Here is a 22595-nt window from a genome sequence, read left to right on the forward strand (position 1 = left end):
TGCATGGGAGGACGTTTTTCTCGTCTGCTCATTCGACTCCCCTCATGTTCTCTACGTTACTCTCGCCCCTCAATGACGAAAAAAACCGGATGCGAAAAAGGCCTCAGTGATGGACGCATATTTTGGTTCATTCTTTTTGATTGCATTCGCCCTTGCACCCTCCCACTTGTTGCCATTTTCGTTTGTCTGTCGCTTCGGTGAAAGGAGAGACGGAGAAAAGATAACGGGCTCTCGGCTAACCGCTTCTATCACCCAGGTTGGTGTTTTCTTCCTCGTCCCCCCTGTCCGTCTTCCTTCTAGTACGTACGGAGTACGTACTCCGTTCCACGGCCAAATTAATCAGTCCCCCGACTTTTTGTTTTTCCTCTTTTTTTTTTTTATATTAATTGTACTCTTTGGTGCATTGCAGGTTTAATTTTGCGCGTCACAGACAATCCTTTTGCTAGCAAAACGGGGTAAAGCAAATCTAGCGTTGCTTTCACTCCACCCTGATGGATCCAGTTTGCTCGCAGATCTACGTATCAGGACGGGATCGGATGATTCTCACAATGCACGTTGGGTCCAGAATTTGACAGCGGCACCCTGGCATGAGCAGAGCCTTTTCCTTTAGTACGTAGTATGTACTGTTGAGTGCTGCGCCCAGTCATGCACGCCCTATCAGAGTCAGACCTAGTCCGATTTATAGGTTTAACTTTATGCAGATGTGAAAATGATGCGCCGCATTTAACATCGGGCTTCTTTCTTTGGCCGAGACACTGGTTTCCCTTCCTCCCTCCCTCCCCGCCACTCTCGACTACTCGATGAAGGGAATATTAGAGAGTCTTGTTCCATTATTCAGTCTGCCTTGTCCCGACTGACATGTTCACGTCTTTGTTTGAATGATTTCTCACTAGAATAAATATATTTTCCTTCCTCGTTCAGCAAATCACTTGAATCTATCTCCCCCGATCATAGCCATTGACGGTCGACTCATCATCCCCACCCTCAACCCCCAGGAAAGGGTCTTGCAAGGTAATTAAAAAAGACCCTTGTCCGGTCTTCTTGTCTTTGTTCAGTCAGACATGCATCAGAAGAGAGACTCTTAAATAGGAATATCTCCGTTTGGGACCGACTAGTGTTGCACTGCTCCAATTGGTTCTGTGAGGGACTCGACCATATATCCTTTCCGGCATAGTATAAGATACCAAGCATTACCCGACTCTGTTCTACGAATCTTGCACTGTTTCTTTGAACAACGATTTGTTATCGGTGGCCTTTGTGGTTTTTTCGTTTTTTTCTTCTGGCTGGAGTTGAGCTAGAAGCCCTAATCGATCATATATTCACATTTTTCCGCCACCACCCAGCGCATATCAGACAACACTTGTGTCCATTTCTGACCTGCAATTGAGAGCGACATTATCAAACACATATCCAGCAATCATGACGGCTGTCAAAACCCCAATGTCAATCAGTGCGCTGCTGAATCCACAGCAGCAAAATGGAGATATCAACATGCGGCACCATATCGATCTCCCACTTCGACAAATGCAAATCGGCGATATGAACAGCATGCAATACAGCCAGGCCGATTACCGACATTATCAGAACACTTCAAGAAGGATACAACACGAGAGTGACGAACAAAGATCGCTGGACGACAAGAGACTTCAGACAGCAGGAGGATACCGATATGAACGCTTCGACTCCGTCTCCAGCACCTCTTCCACAACGATAAGTGAACGCCGAAGAGCGCCACGGCCAAAATACACCGACGAAGAAATGTATTTCATCTGGTACCACCGCGTAGACCTCGATGAAGAATGGCGCGATTGCACAGAGGCCTTTAACAAACAGTTCCCAAGCCAAGGACGTAGCGAACGAAATACGCAGGGAATCCAATGCAAATTCTACCGATTTATTAATGCGAAGAAATGTCCCACCGTAAGGGAACAGAGACGGCTCAAGGATGGAGAGTTTATGGCTCACGGCCGATCATCGAGGGGCAGGTTGTTGCCCAAGTTTGGCGTTGTGGAGTGGTGTCATGTTTGGTATCCGTGGATGAGGGCTGAGCATGCTATTGCTGGTCTGCATCCTGGTCCGCAGTTACATCCTGTCGAGCCCCAATATCAGCAGCATCAGCACGTTCAGGGCAGCCAGAAGATGCCGTCTGAGAAGCAGATGATGAGAACGTATAGCCACTCATCTATATCCTCGTCCGCGGCCTCGATCTTGTCCTCGGAAGCATCGACGCCGGAACCGTATACACCTAGCGCTTACTCGGATGATATTGCTAGCGACGAGGAGATGGTGCAATGATCGAGGACGCATATTATCTATCAAGTACATACTCAAAAGACGAAAAGTCACACTTCTCCCTACCCATCGACCCTATCTTCTCCCTGACATACACTCTTACTCCTTGTCCGTCCTCCTTAACATCCCTCTCAAAATACGTCTTTTTTATGCTCTGTTTCTGACTTTCTGGAGAGGCTATCTGTCGTTACTGCATAGTTTTGGGCTCGGGTGGTATCCTCATTTTTTCGTTTGTTCTTTTCGTCTTCATGGTCGGATTTCTGCTTTTCCTATGCCGCTTTCTGGTTCGTGTTGCTCTTTTTCAGCCGAAATCATATATCGAGGTGATCTACTAGTCGAACACAAATGCGTGTTCTATTGACTGGCTAGAACATCCTTTGTTTACGCTCTGATAATGGTGGGGGTATTCTCCTCTTTCTTTCTTCTATGCACATCTTGTTTGACCGGAGGACTATTGTCATTTTTTCTTTGATGCTGATGATCGGTGGTGGCGGATCTTTTTCTTTCTCTTTCTTTTATCTACATATCTTTGTTTGGCTTTTTCAAGGCTTTTGTCGTCGTCGTTGTTGTGTGGCTTTGTTGCGATTCGGCTTATATACATTATTCGACCCATTTCTTGCTATACATGTACGTTAGGTACATTTTCAAAATCGAATCAAGCAATTGATATACAGATTAATTTATAGTTTCCAACTATTTACAGTATAGATTGGTCGATTAGTTAGTTTTGACTAGTCAATTAGCAACCTACGTATGGGTACTTCATGCTCAGTCATCGTCATCATCATCCCCAACATAGTCATACATATGCTTTCGATAATCGTCATCATAGTCAACCTCATCATCAAACTCATTAACATCATATTCCTCATCATCAGACCGCGCCATCCGGTAACGATGGTAAATACGCGGATTATCGTCGTATTCGTCTGCCGACGAAACTTCGTCATCCGGGTAGTCGTTTGCCGGGTTATCTTCGGCTGTTCATCATATCAATACAATGTGATCATTTTGCGGAAACAAGGAACGTACCGTTGGAATCAACATCGTCACCGTCCCAATCTACCTCGGAGTCCTGATCATCTTCGAGGTATTGGTCCCATAACTCTTCGTCGTCAGAAGTGATTACTACGACACCAACGTCTGTACGTGTAGGATCGATGGTGATACCGCCGGGCGTATTGGCCTCGGCTAATGGATCTTCGTATCCTGTAATGTCTGATTGTGGCGCAGCTCCTGACACCGAGGACGTGACTGTATGAATGGGAACACGAACGTAAGTATCGTAGACGTAGTCGCCGTCACTTTCTGCTCCGGCATCTGCGTTTTGCTCCATTTTGTCGTGTTGCTCGTTGGCAGGCGACGTCTCGGGCTGAGCTGCTCTTCGAGTCCCAGGACTCCGAGGCTTGAATTTCAGAGGGCGATTTGGTCGCGGAATGACAACACGAGCAGGCGCAGATGGAGCTTCTTTACGATGGACATCCATCTGGTTCTCCTCCGCTTCAATATCGAGCATCACATCTTCAAGTTCTTTCGCCAACTTGTCCAAATCATCCTCTTGAGGCTCAAATTTAGTAGTCAGATGTTCCTTGGCAGCTGAAATGGACGACTTTTGCTCTTCTCTCCACTTCTTCTCTGCCTGGTTGACTATAGGTCGCTTTCTCCTCGTAGGCGCGGTTTCTTCGTCGGTTCCGGTTTTGGCTATTTGAGACTGAACCACAGTATCGACCTCAGTATTGCTGCCTGCTGTCTTTTCCAAAGTCTCAATAACTGATGCGCCTCGGAGAGATGGAGCACGAATTAATTTCTCAACAAGGACGGCTCGAGCTCGAGTGGGCGTATTGCCTTTCATGACCCCGCTTCCAGCACTGCCCTTGAGAGGACCCAAAGGAGTGCTGGGTCGGGAGATGTGAAATCGACGAAGTGACGTCGGAAATGGCGCGGGACTCGCGCTGAGCGGTGGTGTATGGCGCGACGACGCAGGGGTTGCAGCCCTTGAACTACTAGCAGATTTCTCATTCTCACGATCTGAGAGTCCATCCGAAACACCCAAGTATTTGCTGATGGGTTCCTGCAGCCTTTTACGTTTGGCCTCAGCTTCTTGACGTTGCGAGGCGGCCAGAGCCCGTTCACTTCGAAACTCTGCGCCTGGCGAAGTTGCTCGAACAGTGGGGATACCACTTGTTCCTGCTGGGAAACCGGCAGGTCTGCCCTGTCTAATATCTGGAAAACCAGACGTGCTCACAGACCTGGAACTGCGAAGGCGGCTCTGGAGAGCTGCAGCAGCTGGTGACGACGGTGACGATACGCCGTCTCCAGCAGCCTCGCCAGTAACAGAATCATCCGGACCTTTGACTCTTTGAAAAACAAAGTCCGTAAAACGCCGCTTCTTTTGCTGAAGCTCGGATTGGATGTCTATCGCGATAATTAGTGTATATCCTGACCGATCGAGTGTGTAGATTTGGGTTTTCCCCATAAACAAGATGTATACATGCAAACAGTGGGGTAAATTAAACTTACAAAGCGTGTCAACCGGCTCCTCCTCTCGCCGTCGCTTGACATGAAATTGCTCAGGAGGCAAAGATTTGTCCTCGAAGTTCATGGTTCAGGTTATTTGTACTTTCATACACGAAAGAGTTCTCCCTTGCTGTGTTATGGTGAAGACTCGACTTGTCATGCCACAGCCTCGGTGGCGGGAGATATTTATATTTATGGGTCTGTCACGTGAAATCCACGTGCCGGTTGGAAGAGACTCAAGAGAGATGTCACAAAATAACCCTAACCCTATGGCTAAGCCCCTAATTTGAAGAATCTTGGGGCACTTTCCATCTATTTTGGTCTTACCAAGCGAATAGATCTGGCTACACCCATCATGGGATTGAACCTGATTACATTTAAAATCAGGCTCTTTTATTCAGCCTATCAAGTTGTCGGGACGGTATCACCATGGCGACATGTTATCTTGTTGAGTGACAGTCTACAGCTGTACAGTCTGCTTCTCAATAAACCGACAACCACAAGCTTCAGCAAGTTGAGTCAGCCTCATTTTCCACATCCTTGTCTTGAACTTCTAGAATATTGAACTTCCTTGAACCATGAATCGCAAAACTTAAGAATCAGGTCAAGCAAAATTGTGACGGGCCTGGCAGCTGTGTCGCGTTGGCTCCTCGACGGAGCCCTAAGCCCTAGAGAGTTACAAATCGGGATATCTCTTTGTCTTCACAATTTCCCGATTAGGCTCCGACGAGAGCCGTACGCACACATATAAAAGAGATCTCTGCCCGCGGCTGAGCGTGCTCCTTTTCTTTTTCTCCTCATGCTTAGTTTTTGTTCGACTAGTTGCCTCTTAGGATAGAGAATGAACGCCGTCACAAAATGACAAGATCTGTCGAGAATCCCCTGAGCCTTAAGAATGATGAGTGTTAAGAAAGTTTACTCAGATACACTAATGATTTTGAACAAGATCCCTTAACTCTGGAAGAGTTTCGCCGCCGTGTAAGGAACCCAGACCAGCTTTAAGGATCTCTACAAGCATCTGGAAGAACTATATAACAAGATCGATAAGCATAACCTTGAAGCCAGATCCCAGAACAAGGATGAAGAACACCAAGATGAGATTATCGCCTTGCAAGAAACTATCAAGATGAAAGACCAGGCTTTAGCTGAGTTGATTCAAGAACGAGACCAATATCGAGATACAGTCGCATAGCAATCCATCCTACTAATAAACCAGAGCTTAGGACCTAGAAACCCTAACGTCATCATCTCTGTAGTGACTAAGAAAAGTTCGAAACACCTAGACCCTCCTATATTGACTAATGGGGAAGATCCTGAATTTGAAAATTGGACACTGCTTATTTGTTGGAAGCTCTAGAGTAATGCTGACCATGATCTAACTGTTGAAGATCGCACTACCTATATAATTGGATGTTGTGGTTGATAGGCTACAAAACACATCATTACTTACTCCCACTCAGGTGCAGTGAACCTATATATAGACTTTAAAGATATTCTAGAACACCTATTGACCATCTACAATGATATGAATCAAGAAACCAAGAATAAGCTCTACTACTTACAGATGAAAATCACCAACAAATTCCAAGTCTTTCTTTCCAAATTCTAAGAATCTGAGCTAACAATAGTTAAATGGAAGGAAGAATTATACCATAAACTTACAAATTGTCTCCAGAATGTGGTAGTGACTTAGGGTAATGATGAGACTGTTGGATTCACTGCTTTTACTAAAATTTGTGCTAGTATCGCCAACTGGTTTGAACATTAATCACATAGAAGAAATCAAGTTTAAGATAAAACCTCTATACCTGCCCAAAGAGAATCCCCATTAGGAAATCCTCCAGGACCTAGTAAATCCAGAGCTAATTCCTAGAAGACATTGACCCCATAGTTCCGCACACAACTCATCAAAGAAGGAAAGTGTTTCTATTGTAAACAAGCTAGATATATTGTGACGGACTGCTCCCTAAAGAAGAATACAGAACTTAAAAGCCTTGAGAAAAATTAAGAACCTTCAACAAAAAGAATTGGAAAATAGGAAGGCCTAGGAAAGTCTCCATCCTAGGATAGACATATCTTGATGTGTGCAAGTTAGATCTTAGCCAACTGCTTAGCCATGAGAAAGACAGTTTTACTATGCCTATCTAGCTAGCAAAGAATTCATGCACTATTTCTACAAAAGCACTAGTAGACATAGGAGCTAACGGACTCGTCTTCATTGATACCCAATTTGCCATCGGATTAGCCAAGTATTTGGCCTCAAAACGATTCCCTTAGAACCCAATTTGAAATCAAAGGATATAATAGCAAAGTTGCAGCTGCTATTACTCATGCCCTTATCATATCCTTAATAATTAATGGGCGCTTCTAACTAGATGTACCCTTCCTCATTGTCGACTTGGGAAGGCATGACGTGGTCCTAGGACGATTATAGATGACTAGGAACAAGGTCCTAGCTTATTGCTCCAGGAAGAGATTATTCCGGCCAGAAGAGGTGTCCTTGCAAAATAAAATTATAATAAAGAACTATATTCCCGTGCCTAAGAAAATCCTAAAAGGTCTAAGATTATTGAACTCCATCACCAGGAAGATGCAGATAAATAAGACATCTAAGGAATAATGGATTCCTATGGAATATAGCTGGACCTATAACAAGAGTCATGAAGTGTTATTACTGAGAATGAGTAAAGCACTGCGGGCCGCACAACTAGAACTAGAGCTTCTAAAATCTATACCCCTCAAGAAACCAATGTCTCCAAATAAGAAAGCTGTCTCAATCGATATAGCTATGATTAGTGGAGTGGGTCTTATGCGTTATGTTTGGAATAAGGAGAGCACCATACTCATGACTAGCCTCTATGAGATCAATAAAGTCATTGAGGATAAAGGATCCTAGTTGCCAGAGGATCCTGAGATACAGGAAATCAAAGAGAAACTCCCTGAGATATATCATGAGTTTGTCAATGTATTTTTGAAGGCCAAGTCGGACGAGATGCCGCCAAGTTGCTATTGTATAAGATGTCACTGGAAGAATTAGAGACAGCAAAGACATATATCATTGACAACTTAGATAAGAGGTTTATTGTATCTAGTAACACTCCATTTGTATTATCTATTCTTATGGCAGAGAAGCTAGGAAGTGAATTGCGTTTTTGCATGGATTACTAGAAACTGAATACTCTTTCTAAGAAGGATCGATATTCCTTGCCATTGATTGATGAGGTATTTAAAAGGCTAAGCTATGCGAGGATTTCTACCAAGCTGAATATATGGTAAGGATTTCATAGGATCCGGATGCACCCTAACTCTGAGAATCTAACAATGTTCCAAAGCCAGTATGGAACCTTCAAATATAAGGTGATGCTATTTAGGTTAGCTAATAGCCCTGCGACATTCCAACGCTAATTAGCGATATCTTTATAGATTTTGTAGATTAATTTATAGTCACTTTTATTGATGACCTGCTCATCTACAGCGAAAATGAGCTAGATCACTATGCCCATGTGCGAATGGTACTAGAGTGGTCACGGGCAGCAGGTCTCTAAGCTGCTATATCGGATAATACGGTTATTCTTATACCGAGAAATAATTATAGATGCTGTGTAATCATTATAGCCCCTTGGTTTCTTTTTCCTCAGTAATAGGAGAATCGGATACTGGCTAATGAGGTTAACAACCCCTCTTATCCGTATGGTTAAACTTATTAGCAATGTTACAACACAGGGTTATTTCCAAGCCAGAAGATCTTCTCAATGGACTAGCAATGTATAGTTACTAGAGATCATTTTGCGGGGTGTGGAGCTCCATTATGGGGCAATCTATGTATCTATGTGATAAACATCCTGGGATTCGGCATTGGCCAGGATAGCGGACATAATCAAGCATTTACTATTTTATCTTTACAGAAATATTCTTACAGCATGGCTGCTTTAAAGGCAATTATTATTTCATTTGCATGGCTATTGGCCTACATAGCCTCAGCACCGGCCCTCACGTTCGCCGTACCAGCAACAAGGCCTGCTAACGCCCATAGAGAGCTTTCTGCTGCACCAGGAGGAGTCTTGTAAGTATAAAGAAGCTTTTATGCCAGTAATTGCTAACGTGAATGGCGCGGGTTCGATTTTTTTGCTTTTCCAGCTTACATGGAAGATGTCGATGCGACAGAGACCTGTCTACAAAATCTCAAAGAGTTGACGGGCACATGGCCACCAATTCGAGTTGGAGGAACAACGCGGTATGTGGTTGTACAATACCCAATCAGCCCTAACTACCGATATAGAAACAGAGCAACTTACCACCCGACCTCGACCAGCGCAGGTGTATCCGATCCAAATGAGGCACCGGATACTCTAACTTTTAGTCCTCCATTCATTTTATTGGCAGCCAGATATCGTGGCGAAGTGATACTAGGTCTCAGCCGCGCCTTGATAATCTGTCCAACACAGTAGCAGCGGCCAAACTTGCGAAAAGCCAGATGGGAACTCTCTATGCCATTGAACTTGGTAACGAGCCGAACTAAAGTAGGCTGGAAACGTCTTTTTCTTTGAAAGAACAGGAAAACTGTTGCTAAATACCATTTGGAGTTTCTAGTCTTTACGAACAGTGATCCCATCGCTAACGGCGACTCCTGGACAGCTGCCGCCGATTATGTATCTGAGATCCAATGGCAAAATGCAGTATGCGGAAACCTATCAGTAACTGATCTAATTCCAGCAGGAGTCTCCTTCGGTACCTTTCCCATGCGCATTGCAGATTTGACGGCAGTAGAGGGTACTGCCAGTATCTACGACAAGGATTACTGTTTCCACAATTATCCGCAGTTTACCAGCACCGCTAATCTCTCTTCTCTAATGAGCCACAGCGGAATTGAAAGTCAAACCCAGCCATTTGCTGCAGAAGTCTCTGCTGCGGCCCAAGAGGGCAAGCCCCACGTTCTTGGAGAGACAAACTCAGGCAGGTTCTATTCATGGTACCTAAGATGCGATTCTTCTGACCTCATAGCAGCTACTGGCGGTGGAGGTGGGATTAGCCCTACTTTCAGTGAGGCTCTTTGGATTCTGGACTATGTGATGCAATCTTTGATAATGGGGACCGAGTTTAGGTGTTCTACTTTCATCAAGAGACCATAGGCAACTGCTAGTAGAAAATTGTCTTAACCAGTAGACGAATCCAGCTTACAAAATATTAGGTCAATACTGCTGGTGGGGAAGATATGACATTGAGGCTCCTTACTACGGTGCCTACTTTGTTAATATGGCTCTAGCTGGCACAGATAGTATCACGGCTTTGGACGACCAGACTACTGCTTATGCTGCCTATGCGATCTTCGAGTCGGATGCGGTTGCAAGGGTTCTGCTCTACAACTGGGAATACTATACAAGCGGAACACGACCAAACCAGACCTTCAGTCTTACAGGACTGTCGCCTGGAATTGTTACTGCGAAACGCCTTACAGCTCCGTATGCTGCCTCTCGGGTGGATTATGGCGGAAATCCAACAGTTGCTGGCCGGACCTTTGTCAATGGTACTTGCACGATTCAAGGTACCGCCGTGGAAGAGACTACCACCGTGTCTGGTGGAGAAGCTACATTTACCATCGGTGCATCTGAAGCTCTGTTAGTTTATGTGTAACTGGCGTACAAGTCAGCTGAGAATTATTGAGCTGGTCTCCGAGTTTCCTTGACAATTCAGCCCAAAGTATGGATTATCATTTTCCGACATCAATGCCGGACAGAAGAATATTTGGGCTATCATTACAGCGTGGCTGAAGTTTTCAGGCAATATTAGCTTGTTTATATGTCTCTTATCTCTTAATACAAAGAACTATGTTTTAGTGTGTGAATAGGGGGAAACGATCCTACCCACCCTTGGAGAGTAGTAACAATCAACCGAAATCCACCTTAGTTGTATGGAGATGTGCTCAGATGCTAGATACCTTGCACGAAACAGCTAGGTATACGGCCTCATTATAAATATATACTGATATATCAACACAGGACTGTGGGAGACATACCTCATCTATACTACGCAATGAAGGAAGCTCTAAGACGAGCTGTATAAATATGAACCAAGCAAGACCAGGTGCTGATCAGAAGAGGAAGCTAGCTGTAGAGATCAATCGACTCTATCACTATCAATTCGACGACGCAATGCTGCGATATCAGCTGGTCCAGCACGACAGCACCCTCCAACAACAATGCCTCCCCACTCAGCTTTTGATTGGTGCTGTATAATGTCCCAGAAGATCTCATCCCAGGGCCTTTTCACGGTATCTGTGACGGATTGCACCCATGTCTTGGTAACAGGGTCATATTTCTCCCCCTTTGTTCCGTCCGGGTACAACACAAGCCATGGTTTCGAAGATGCCCACTCATCAATCTGTGCTTGGTCCAGCAGTCGTCGCACCTCATCCCGCATAATGGAAACAATCGCTTCGACACGATCAATTCGAGTACAATTCAGGCCTATTCCCCATGGTCGCGGTAGTCCAGGATGATTCCCAACAGCCGCGCGCACCCACTGTCTAATCTCTTCCTCGTCGACCTGTTCACCAGGGAATACGCCGCATATCCACCATGGTTTTTTGCTTGTCGAGTCACGGCCCACCACATCACATACAGCCCCTCGCACAGCGCATACCTCATCCGCTCTGCGTAGCGTTTCGAAAGCGATGTAATCCACCTGGTCCCATGATTCGTCCTCACTCTCGGTAAAAATTTTCAACCTCTGTGTATGCCATTCTCGCAATGCATTCTCTCCATCCATTTCAGGTGGGTAGATCCCCGTATATTCTGCAGAAACCGGCGACATTGTCGCACCGTACGGCCCTAGCGACAACGCAACGGAACGTTTCTTGTCATCAGCAGTAGAAGAAACCGCGCTCCGCACAAGCGGAATTGCAGATCGCATGTATTGTGCCGCATCCCTGGCCGTATAACTCGAGTTTGTCCTCGTGAAACCTTCCGTACTGGTCTGGTAGGTAGCTGTTAGGATGATGTCGGCCCCGGCGTCACAAAAGGCGTGGTGGGCGGCTTGGAGAGTTGAGGGAGAGTCGATGAGTAGGTGGGATGACCAGAGAGGCTTCTCGGGCGTGAATTGGACATTGAAGGGGGAGGCCTCGAGAGTTGTCCCGAGACCGCCGTCTAAAAGGAGAATTTGCATTGTCTAGATGTAGTTCAACATATCTAACTAACGTTAACTAACTTTGATATATGTATTTTTAAGGCGGATCCAGGTCCTTGGAGCAAGTTCATTCTTTATTCAAAATAAGGGCTCACAATCCATGAACAGGCGCTAATGGTGTACCGGTAACATGGTTCTCTTCCAAAGAATCGCACTGGGTTCGACTCCCAGTTAGCGCAAGACAGCTATCATTTCACTTAATTTTTTTGTTTCTTTTGATGGAAAAGCCATGTAATAATAGCTATGGTGTATCTGCCTGAGTTGTGCTGGCGGATGGTGCCTATGAGAACTTCACTGTTTGGCACGATGCCTCAGCAAAACTAAAACTATACTCGAAGGAATGATGTAGTTATTATTACACCTGCTTAAACCCAGTCTACAAGCCCCAATTGACCTCGTCAAGGCACAAGAATCAACGTCTTCACTCTCCCACCCAACCTCATGAAGCCATCAGACTCGAGAAACTGCACCAAACGACATAGAAAACCAATGTCCCTCGAACAAGCCCTCCCAAGACTCGGGCTGATGTGTCTATCAACAAACCTCCTAAGCGCAATCCAAAGTTCCGACTTGAGTGGAACTGACCGCCAGGGGATCACAGTATTCTCGATCATTATTCTAGTTCCCGTCTGGATTTGGGGGGTCTGTAGTTGGATCGAGACTACAACCCGTATTTCTCCTACCGCGTGCAACAATTCCCTGACCGGGGGTCTGATAGCTGCCAACATTACGCTAGTTTATGTTTCTTCTTCTTCTTTTTAGGGTGGTTCGACGATGGGGTTGTTGGTAGGGCTTTTATGGTCATATTAAAAACCGTCACCGAAAGAGATTAATCATTCAGGAAGTCTTAACGAAGTGTTCTGTTTGTTGTTGGTGTACTATTCCTGGCTCGTTCGAAGATTCAAATCACGATATTCAAATTATTCTTACTATAGATGATGCTACATGATATAATGGAACATAAATGAGCTATTATACAGAGCTCCCCCCGGTCACCCATGCCAAACCCTAGCCCAATAATGCTTTTTTTCTTGTCTTTCTTGTAAAGAAACGAAAATGAAACAAAAATAAACGACATGTAGTTCAAACAGAAAGAAACGAGCACCAGCCCCAAATCCAGCCGAGTGTCTCCATCTCTCGAATTAGTCGGGGTTTGTCAAAGCTTTCGTTAGCCAGCTAGCAATACATGGGTTAATAAATAAAAAAAACGATTAAGAAATAAATTAGTTGAGGGAATAAATCATATAGAAAAATGCATAAGATCAAGACGAATACATGAATCAAAAGGAAAAAATGGCACTAAAATATCAGTAGATAGGGGGGCATGACAAATCAAAGAAGAGAAGTAAAAAGAGAAGAGAAGAGAATTAGTTGTTAAGACACATGGATATGGAATAAAATGCACCTCTGCAGATCAAATGAAACGATATAAGCAGCATTCCCGTCCTATTTCGCTCCAATCTCCTCTTCAGCCCAGCCAGGAAGAGACGACTCATTCTGAATAGCTAGACCAAACCCGCTGTGGTTCAATCCGCTGAGTGCGGAGCTAAAGCTGGAGAAGCTTCCCTGAGGCTGGTGAGACAACCCGGAGCGGCCGTGAGAAGGCTGGCCGACATTTGGTCCGAAGGGTTCTTGGGAGAACGAAGGAAGACTGACAGCTCGAGAATGCTGAATTCGAGGAACACTGAGGCTGTTGGCAGAGCTGTGGGTAGATCCGGCGTGGCCGTTGGCAACGTTCAAAAAGCCGTTAGATGGCTTTCGTTGATTGATAGAGCTCTCGATCGAGCCATTGGGTATCTCGTTCGAGGCTGCTCCATTGTATAAAGCTGCCTGCTGATTGGCAAGAGCCTGTTGTTGCTGTTGCTGAAGAGTCGCCAAAGTGATGGGATCCGTCAAGCGGCTCTCCTGATCTTGTCCCTGCTGAGAAACATGATTCAGGTACATCGTCAAGGGATTGTTATTTCCAGTGTTCAGAATGGATGAAGGAGATGCTAGGTTCTGCAGAGGTCGATTTTGCTGTCCACCCTGGGAGCCTGTCGATCCTGGAGCCGGGGACAAGGCTGGTCGGGTCGGGCTAGGCTGAGAGCCGTTCTGACTACTGCTCTGCTTGAAACCGTTCAAAGGAGATGGTGACTGCTCTTCAAGACCATTCCGGTTCTGTTGTTGATTGTTGTTATTTACTTGACGAGGAGCATTGCCGCATCGGTCTTTGCCGAAGTTGATTTTAAAGCGCTTGTATTCCTCGCGGCTTCGCATGCCTTCAATAGCCTTGATAGCGTTGGCGATGTTTGTAAAGTTCACAAAAGCACAGCTCTTTTCTCTCAGAGTATTGACAAGCTCAATCTCGCCGTACTCTGAAAAGTCCTGACGAAGACGCTCCTCGGTCCATGTCTCGTCCAAATTGCCGATATATACGTTTCGCGAAGCTCCTCCACTGACTGCCAAAGCGATGGCTGGAGGGAGAGCGCCGGAGTGCTTACCCCAGCCAATCTTAAGCCGTCTGTTATGGATCATCAACCCCTGAAGGTTGCTGAGAGCATAAAACGAAGCGGCAGAAGTAGGGTCAATAAAAGTGACAAAGCAGATATGCTTGTCAGGGATATAACGGATATGGTGCAACAGACCACCGCGGACCACATTGCAAATTTCTTCGATAGTGGTCTCTGGGTGAATGTTACCCAAATAGATGGTACGATTTCCGAGATTGTTGACGCCACCAGCAGTGGTTGCAACAGCGGCTGCAGCAACCGATTGCTGGGCGAGCGCATTAGAGATCAAATCACGGTCTGCACTGTTGAGAACGTGAGCGTAGCCAGGAGCGATACCAAGGTACTGAGCGGCGTTTTGCTGTTGAGTCTTTGACACATAGGCACAGCGGTCCTTTCCGTAGAAAACTCGTCGAGGAGCTTGCCATTTGGCCTCTTGAGGGAGTTGTGCGACGGCTTTAATGGCGTTGCTGATGGACAAGAAATGGACGAAACCGATGGCCTTTTCCTTGACGAGCTTGACGGTGTCGATAGGACCAAACTTTCCTAGCTCTTCGCGGAGTTCATCCTCTGTGATATCTTCTGGGAGACTGCCCAGGTAAACATTCCGAGACGCGCCTGACTGCTGAACTGCTACGGCAACGGAAGTTGGGACCTGAGAAGGTTTACCCCAGCCAATCTTAATATCGTTGCCCTTGATTGACAACTTTTTGAGGATAGCATCGGAGTGAAAGTGCGTCGCAGAGCTACTGTCGAGGAACGAGATGAACGCGCAGTTCTTGTCTGGTAGCAAGCGAACAGACTCGATTTGGCCGCTGCGAACGTGGTTCAGAATCTCTTCTGCCGACGTTTCCGCCGGGATGTTGCCAAGGTACACAGTGCGGCTGGTGCCTGAAAGCATTTGCGGTCCGAGGTGGACCGAAGCGTTAGATGCACCAAAAGTAGCATTTGTCAAACCAGGGAACCCACCAATTGGCGACTGTGGCCCTCCCAACAGCTGAGATCCAGCAAAACCATCTGCAGAAACCAAACCGGGATATAATTGAGGAGACAAAGCATTTTGTTGCGCCTGGGTTGGACTAGTCAAAGTGTTCTGAGCATTTTGGTTATGCGCAGAATTTGCCTGAGAAAATCCGCCAAAGTTGGTAAATTGAGGGGAGGCAAAAGCGGAAGGGGTACCGGGTTGGAAGGGACTTCCGAGCAGAAGCTGGGAAGGGAGCAAGGGTGTAACGTTCATATCGAAACCAGATCCGAGGTCGTTACCGCTGTGAAGTCCAGTATTTATAGAAGGGATATTAGCTCGTCGAGAATCGCGGTTTCCGAAGCTTTGCACAGAAGGATTGTTTGAATTGAAGGCGCCGTGAGAGAAGCCAGTCTGGTCTGCGTTGAATCCGGAGAATTTCGACATCGACGGTAAACGCGAGTTTTTAGAATCCGCAGTTTGCATGGCGAGCATGTGCGGCGGTAGGACAAGGTTGTCCCGTATATTGGAAGTAAGTAAAGCCGTTTTGAAGGGAGTGACAGGTCCGGACAGATATCACCGGACGAGTCGCAGAATATAGATATTAGTATAAACCTAGCTAGTCGACTCGCTTGTCGCTCCGAGATTGTATCTGGCACGTTCGATCTGATCCCCTCGGTGCTAGACGCGTTCAGTGGGTGGCAGACTGTATCCCCAAACTGAGTCGTATATATAAACCTGCGAATAGGATCGATTTCCGTCGTGAACATACAACGGCGAATATAGGAGCGCTCTCGGTTCGAAGGTAGATCGCGACGACAGATTTGCAAAGCGAACGTGAGGCGACGAAGCGATGAATAATTATCGAATCGAAGAATCGAACAGCTAGCGCACAGGCTAACAAAAAGAAGGTGTAGTAGCTTCGAGGTAAGAATAGCTAATATAATGACTGACTGAGATGATACGGAAATTAGATGAGATGAACGACGCAGAAGGGGTGGTTGTTTACCTTTCCCTAGATTAAATCAAAGAGAATTATACCGAAGGAGCCAGGATAGTCAATTGGAGAAAAGTGAAGAAAAGAATTAGGTAGCTGGGGAGGAAAAGAAAAGAAACGAAAGAAAATGAACGAACGAGCGAGCGAACGTGGAGAAGTAAGGAATGAGGAGAAAGGTATGCAAGAAGAGAAGAAAAGATGAAGCTGCGAGAGTGAAGAAGGGGGGAAAAGATCAGATGAGAACAAACAAATAATTGGCAAGAACCACCGCGGGAAAGGAGGAACGACAAAACGGGCTAGACCAGCTTTTACTACTCGTGACTTTGCATTAATGCTGCTACATGATTAATCTTTTTCGATTTACTTGCTGATTTTTATTCTAGCGATTTTATCGAACGAGTATTATCTGGCCTGTCTCTTACTGCGTGGTATACACCGAGTACAGGAGCTGAACGAACACGAGTATGTACGGAATCGGGACAGTACTTGGAGAAACTAACACTCTTCCAGTAATTAATTATACTATGAATAGGGCTCACTAGGCTGATCCCAGTTGGTGGGGATGATCATTTCTTGTACTTTTAATCTTTATGCGCGCACATGGCGAGATTCAAGTACGTACTGAAGACCAAGTGACACTGAAGCTGAAGTCTTCTCGGCCAATATTGAACCTTGGAACTCGTATCCAATCGGTGTTTGGTAGACGGAGCCTCCATCTTCTGCAATTGACTGACAATTCAATGCGCATACATTCATGCGCTGATAGAAGGTTAAGTGGATTGAGTCCAGGTACGGAGTCTCGACACCAGGGATCAGGAGCGCGGATCCATGGATCCTTGACACGCGTTGTAGATATAAGGACCATGAACCCCAAGGTTGAACTTTGATGTGTCCTCCCACAATCAATTCCAGCCAGGGGGCAGACACTAGAAGTAGAAACTAAGAGTTGGCAAATGCCAACTTGGTTAGAACTTGGAATTAGCAGCCCGGAGCGGTTAGTACGAGAATTAAAAGGAAGCCCCATTCTTGTCCCCTGTTCGTCCAATGAACACTATCACCGGAAGTCTTCAGCCTCAGATGATACATACTATGTATGTTTTGTGGATGCAGCGATGAGACAAGTATGCACACGTTCATCACAATGGAGGGCGCCGCAGCTTAAGAGTACGTACTGCCGTCTAGGTTATGCGTCGACTCGCTATGGCTGAAATTTAGCAGAGCATCAATACGCACCGATGGAGACAGAACGTGTCGACAATCAGAACAAAGCGAGGTGTCGCTGCTTATTGTGCTGTGCATACAGAATGGCTGGTCAAATCAGCCGCCTGCACCTTATACGTTATTCAGCGAGGCGGCAAGGTCGATATTTGAAACAGCTCTCATACATAAACGACAAGATCGAAGACATCTGACTCGGTGGCTGTAGACAGATCGTGGCTCTCGAGATACTCCTCCGTACGTACATAGTAGAGAATGTTTTCTTTTTCGAGATCCATCTGGGTGGATCCAGCCCCTGACCTGATTTTGAACTAGGCTGGAAACAGTTAGATTCCGAATCAGATCATGTGACTTATTTCGATCTTTGTCGAGATTAATTCTTTCAGACTTGAAGACTTCTCATTTTTTCGTTTCGATTTATATGCCAACAGAGCAGAGACAGACTGTCTCTGTTTATGAGCGAGCGTGTGGCAATGCCGGCTATTACGGCAGAATGGACATCACGCATTGAATATACCCCGTACCGAAGCAGTCTAGTCGCATTCCGCAAGAAGATACACCATGACTATTGACTCTGGTTATCAGAGGAATGGCTATCGAATGCCTAGGGTATATTCCAGGTGTGTAATCAATAATTTATGAACTACGCATGACTACTCCATAGCAGTAGCTTGGATATTTAGGACAACCAGTGTAATAATTTTGTTCGTAGGGGTGAGGTAGTCGATGTTTCTGCCACGTAAGTAAGGTGTCAACCGTCACGATAAGAAAGAGCCCCTCAATCTTTCCGCCTTTTGTGCGCATCCACCCAATATTTTCAACCCCTCACCTTTTTGTGTGCAGGAATCGACTCGACGCACAACAGTACATTCCTGAAGCAGGAATTGTACGATTGATTGCAATTGTTCGACAAGAGGTCTACCTGGAGTTTTCAGAAACTGCATGTAATTGGTTGGTTCTTTTCTTATCTCTGAGTCATAGCCCCAGGTCGCAGGCCGCATTGATCAGATTCAGCGAACAAGCCAAATCACATTTTATATCACCTCAATTAACTATTTTGCTGCAGAGCAACCACGAGAATTTCCATTGAGTAGCCGACGTCAACATGGCGGCTCCCGAACAGCACATCTACATTGACGAAGATGTCGGCAAAGACGACTCTTCGGCCAACGGCACCGAAGCCGCTCCCTACAAATCGCTTCTCCATGCCATGCTACAACATGCCCCGACTACCGAGGGAATCAAGTACCTCACCCGCAAATCGGTCACCGGCCCCGTCGAGGAAGGTAATGAAGCTGAACGTCTCGAGTGGAAGGCACCGTCAGCGTCGGCTATGAAGAAATCGACCAGACTGTATGAAGGAGCATTAAAGAAAGCGGCTAAAGCACAGGAAATCGCCATTCGCGAGAAGGCAGATGCCGAGAAGCGTCAGGTTGTGCTCGAGGAGGCTAAGAAGGTTATCATTAAAGAGGATGCTTCTCTTCCCAAGCCAGTGCGTATCCGACTCGATGTCACGGACCCAGCGATTGTCAAGTTGCGTGCCCCAGAATCAGATGAGCCTGGAACTCGTGTTCGCGTGCTCGGTCGGGTTCATCGTTTGCGATCACAGAAGGATGTTATTTTCATCACGCTTTATGATGGATATGGATATCTTCAGTGTATCATGACGGGTGATATGGTCAAGACTTACGACATGATGACCTTGACTTTGGAGACGTCTATTGCCATCCACGGAGAGATGCGCGCCGTTCCTCCTAAGCAACATGCCCCCAACGACCGAGAATTGCACGCCGACTATTTCAAGATCATTGGCAAGGCGGCGGGTGATAAGGAGGCCATTACCAGCCGAGTGGCGCCGGATGCCGATCCTCAGACACTTTATGACAACCGACACTTGGTTCTCCGTGGTGAGACCTCTTCATCAGTCATGAAAGTGCGAGCAGCAACCTTGAGAGCGTTTAGGCGAACATTCGAGGCGACCAGGATGTTGGAAGTCACCCCTCCTTCCATGGTGCAGACACAGGTCGAAGGTGGCAGCACACTGTTTTCGTTTGACTACTACGGCGAACCAGCGTATCTGACACAGTCCTCGCAATTGTATCTCGAGACATGCCTGGCATCTCTTGGAGATGTGTTTTGTATCTGCCCATCCTTCCGAGCAGAGAAATCGCTTACCCGTCGTCACTTGTCTGAATACACTCACATCGAAGCCGAGCTCGATTTTATCACTTTCGACGATCTCCTCGAACACTTGGAAGAAGTCATTTCCACAGTTATTGGCGAATTGCTCGCCGACGAACAAACCGCCAAACTCATCAAGGACCTCAACCCAGACTTCAAAGTACCGTCGCGCCCGTTCAAACGCATGCGATACTCGGACGCAATTGACTGGCTACGCGAACACAACATCCCCAACGAAGAAGGACAACCGCATCAATTCGGCGACGATATTGCGGAAGCTGCCGAACGTAAGATGACGGATATCATCAACCAGCCTATCTTCCTGACACATTTCCCCGCGGAAATCAAGGCGTTTTACATGAAGAAAGACCCACAGGATCCGCGAGTCACTGAAAGTGTTGACGTACTCATGCCTGGTGTCGGTGAGATTGTAGGAGGAAGTTGCCGTATTGATGATTGGGATGAGTTGATTGCCGCGTATAAGCGGGAGGAGATGGATCCGTCGCCCTATTACTGGTACACCGATCAGCGAAAGTACGTCTCTCTTCTATTTTGCTATCTAAAATAGAGCGCACTAACTTTAGTCAATAGGTACGGAACGTCGCCCCACGGAGGTTACGGATTGGGCCTTGAGCGATTCTTAGCTTGGATTTGTGGTCGCTACACCGTCCGTGAATGCTGCTTGTATCCGAGATTTACGGGCCGATGCACGCCATAGTTTGTCTGTTTGATTTGAATGGTTTCAGGATGATGGGTAGTTTGATAAAATGCATGAATTTTTCTTTACGTATTGAGTGGTTGCACATTTGATCAGATTTGAATTAAAGAATCTCTCCATGTATCACTACATACACCGTACAGATGACAAGAAATAGTAAAACGCCAATATCCTAGCTCTATTCCAGAGAAACTCCTAGGAAGGGCTAAACTCTCATCCAAATCCCCTCCTGGACATGCCCATCCTCCTCCTCAGCCGAGGCCATGATATGCGGCACAACCAATTCGACCCCTTTAGTGGCGCCGGCACCACCATTCGAGAAGGAAGGGTTGTGTCGAGGCGGTAGAGGACGACTGGGATCCATCATGCCAGCTACCGCCATCTCTGAAGTACTAGTATAGTTGCCGTATCCTCCATAGGACGGAATAGCGGCACTAATGTATTCCGATGCAGAGGACATGGATGACGACGAAGGCGGACTACCAGTCACAGAGGACGAGGCGGTGGTCGTGCTCGGCGTATTAACGAGCGAAGGCGCCATCGTCGATAGACTGGAGGTACTATTCCGAGCCGTCGGCGGACGACGGAATAGTGGCATTGACGACGACGGAGTCGATGAAGAGATCCTCTCGTCTTGGCCGCGCGGATGATGGAACTGAGAAAGATAGTTCCATGCATCGCTCGATGCGAGCGAGGTCGACGACCCGTCTCGACCGTGTCGATGGTTACCGCCGGATATAATGGGTTTCCATTCGGTGGGATCAAGATCCGATTTGGCGTCGTGGAGGTCGGAAGGTATCCTTGCGACCAGAGGGCGGGATACTGGAATTGGTTTTGAGGTTGGTGTGGTAGACATTATTGATGATGAGGTGTCGATGTTGATGGGTGATGAAGGGGAGGAGGTCATTGTGTATGTATATGAAGAAGCTGAGAGAGGTTTGCAAGAGTCTTTGCGACGGCAGCTATATAGCAACAAGAATTAGAACGGTAGGGTACACGTTAAGGGTTAACGACATACCTTTCACTGCAGTACAGAACCGAGTTGCTGGGCACCGTTATCTGTTTCTCACACATGGCGCTAATATAAGACGTCAGCCAAGTACAACAGATATGTCGTGGAATGTGAGACGAACATAAAAAAAAGAAAAGAAGAGAATGAGGCGAATCGCCCCGCTGGTAGGACATAGATAGATAAGGAGTAGACATACCAATATTGTAAAAAACTAGTCGCCATCTCAAAATGTTCGACTTCTGGTTTGACAGAATAACTGGCAGGACCAGATCCTGCCCCTAATAATCTTCCAAGTGATTGATGGGATTTGTTTCGTTGAGGATGATGGAAATGAGCTGAAGCGGTTTTGCGGTGATAAAGGGCGGGTCGTTGGGGCTTGATAGCCGAGCCTTTTTTAGGGGTAGGCGATGTAGGAGAGGGAGCAGGAGTAGGAGTAGGTGTAGGTGTAGTTTTAGCAACAGGAGAAGAGGTATGGCGGTGTAAAGGAGGCCGTTTCGTGGATGGCGGTGAAGTATTAGTAGTGCCTCTAGTATGAGGCTTTTGTTGTTGGCGGTGCATGACTGTTATCTTGTCTCAAGATAAGTATGTACAGACCCACTGATGGCGGAGGGTGGATCAAAGGGATGGATTTGATAGTCTTTTTGTTTCACAGATTCACAGGTAGGACAGAAGAATTGAGGGATTTTTATTTTATAAGTCGAATATTCGTGATGTCGATATAATTTTGCGAGATGGATGCAGGTACACGCGAGGCGAGTAGCTCTCAAGGTACACAGAACCACTGCTAACAAACTGAGTTAGAATCGGAAAAGGAAAAGGGGAAAAAAAGAAAAGAAATGAGAATGCCCGAATGACTCACAGGGTTCGATCCTTGCAACTTAGTACTTACTTATCTATCAGGGCTGAAATGCTAGAAAGTATGTTGATAAAGATAAGAAAGCGGTGTGCAGTAAACATGTTCCTGAGTAAGAAGGTAGAGAAAAGAAGAGGAATCACTCGAATAAATACAATAAATGATCCAATGCATTCGC

The 22595-nt window shown here is 46.3% G+C and overlaps 7 protein-coding genes and 1 non-coding gene across 8 annotated transcripts, besides 6 other annotated features; 4 read left to right on the forward strand and 4 right to left on the reverse strand.

Moving 5' to 3' along the window:
- The first annotated feature begins 367 nt into the window (after positions 1-367).
- Positions 368-388: a sequence feature (AT_rich).
- A 1031-nt stretch (positions 389-1419) lies between these two features.
- Positions 1420-2295, forward strand: TSTA_091890 (uncharacterized protein; the record flags this gene model as incomplete). The annotated part of the gene is made up of 1 exon (XM_002478866.1): positions 1420-2295. The coding sequence occupies one exon, from the start codon at positions 1420-1422 to the stop codon at positions 2293-2295; it is 876 nt and encodes a 291-aa protein (XP_002478911.1).
- Positions 2296-3060: 765 nt separating this feature from the next.
- On the reverse strand, positions 3061-4894 carry TSTA_091900 (uncharacterized protein; the record flags this gene model as incomplete). Its single annotated transcript, XM_002478867.1, has 3 exons — positions 3061-3272; positions 3325-4707; positions 4813-4894. The coding sequence occupies 3 exons, from the start codon at positions 4892-4894 to the stop codon at positions 3061-3063; spliced, it is 1677 nt and encodes a 558-aa protein (XP_002478912.1).
- Positions 3065-3169: a microsatellite.
- Positions 4895-7821: 2927 nt separating the features above from the next.
- Positions 7822-8229: a mobile genetic element.
- Positions 8211-8351: a mobile genetic element.
- Positions 8352-8951: 600 nt separating this feature from the next.
- On the forward strand, positions 8952-10440 carry TSTA_091910 (uncharacterized protein; the record flags this gene model as incomplete). The annotated part of the gene is made up of 4 exons (XM_002478868.1): positions 8952-9043; positions 9193-9311; positions 9400-9875; positions 9973-10440. The coding sequence occupies 4 exons, from the start codon at positions 8952-8954 to the stop codon at positions 10438-10440; spliced, it is 1155 nt and encodes a 384-aa protein (XP_002478913.1).
- A 483-nt stretch (positions 10441-10923) lies between these two features.
- On the reverse strand, positions 10924-12062 carry TSTA_091920 (homocysteine S-methyltransferase, putative; the record flags this gene model as incomplete). The annotated part of the gene is made up of 2 exons (XM_002478869.1): positions 10924-11973; positions 12003-12062. 2 exons carry the CDS (start codon positions 12060-12062, stop codon positions 10924-10926), a joined length of 1110 nt encoding a protein of 369 aa, XP_002478914.1.
- A 37-nt stretch (positions 12063-12099) lies between these two features.
- Positions 12100-12170, forward strand: TSTA_091930. Its single transcript has one exon. It is a non-coding gene; the product is annotated as a tRNA-Gly (tRNA).
- Positions 12171-13327: 1157 nt separating this feature from the next.
- Positions 13328-13358: a microsatellite.
- Positions 13359-13437: 79 nt separating this feature from the next.
- TSTA_091940 (differentiation regulator (Nrd1), putative) lies at positions 13438-15933 on the reverse strand (the record flags this gene model as incomplete). The annotated part of the gene is made up of 1 exon (XM_002478870.1): positions 13438-15933. The coding sequence occupies one exon, from the start codon at positions 15931-15933 to the stop codon at positions 13438-13440; it is 2496 nt and encodes an 831-aa protein (XP_002478915.1).
- Positions 15934-16504: 571 nt separating this feature from the next.
- Positions 16505-16634: a sequence feature (A-rich).
- A 2124-nt stretch (positions 16635-18758) lies between these two features.
- Positions 18759-20552, forward strand: TSTA_091950 (cytoplasmic asparaginyl-tRNA synthetase, putative; the record flags this gene model as incomplete). The annotated part of the gene is made up of 2 exons (XM_002478871.1): positions 18759-20368; positions 20426-20552. 2 exons carry the CDS (start codon positions 18759-18761, stop codon positions 20550-20552), a joined length of 1737 nt encoding a protein of 578 aa, XP_002478916.1.
- A 205-nt stretch (positions 20553-20757) lies between these two features.
- TSTA_091960 (uncharacterized protein) lies at positions 20758-22122 on the reverse strand (the record flags this gene model as incomplete). The annotated part of the gene is made up of 3 exons (XM_002478872.1): positions 20758-21514; positions 21571-21630; positions 21761-22122. 3 exons carry the CDS (start codon positions 22120-22122, stop codon positions 20758-20760), a joined length of 1179 nt encoding a protein of 392 aa, XP_002478917.1.
- Between the last annotated feature and the right edge of the window lie 473 nt (positions 22123-22595).

This window comes from Talaromyces stipitatus, genomic scaffold, assembly GCF_000003125.1.
Source record: "Talaromyces stipitatus ATCC 10500 scf_1105507295527 genomic scaffold, whole genome shotgun sequence".
Classification (NCBI taxonomy): domain Eukaryota; kingdom Fungi; phylum Ascomycota; class Eurotiomycetes; order Eurotiales; family Trichocomaceae; genus Talaromyces; species Talaromyces stipitatus.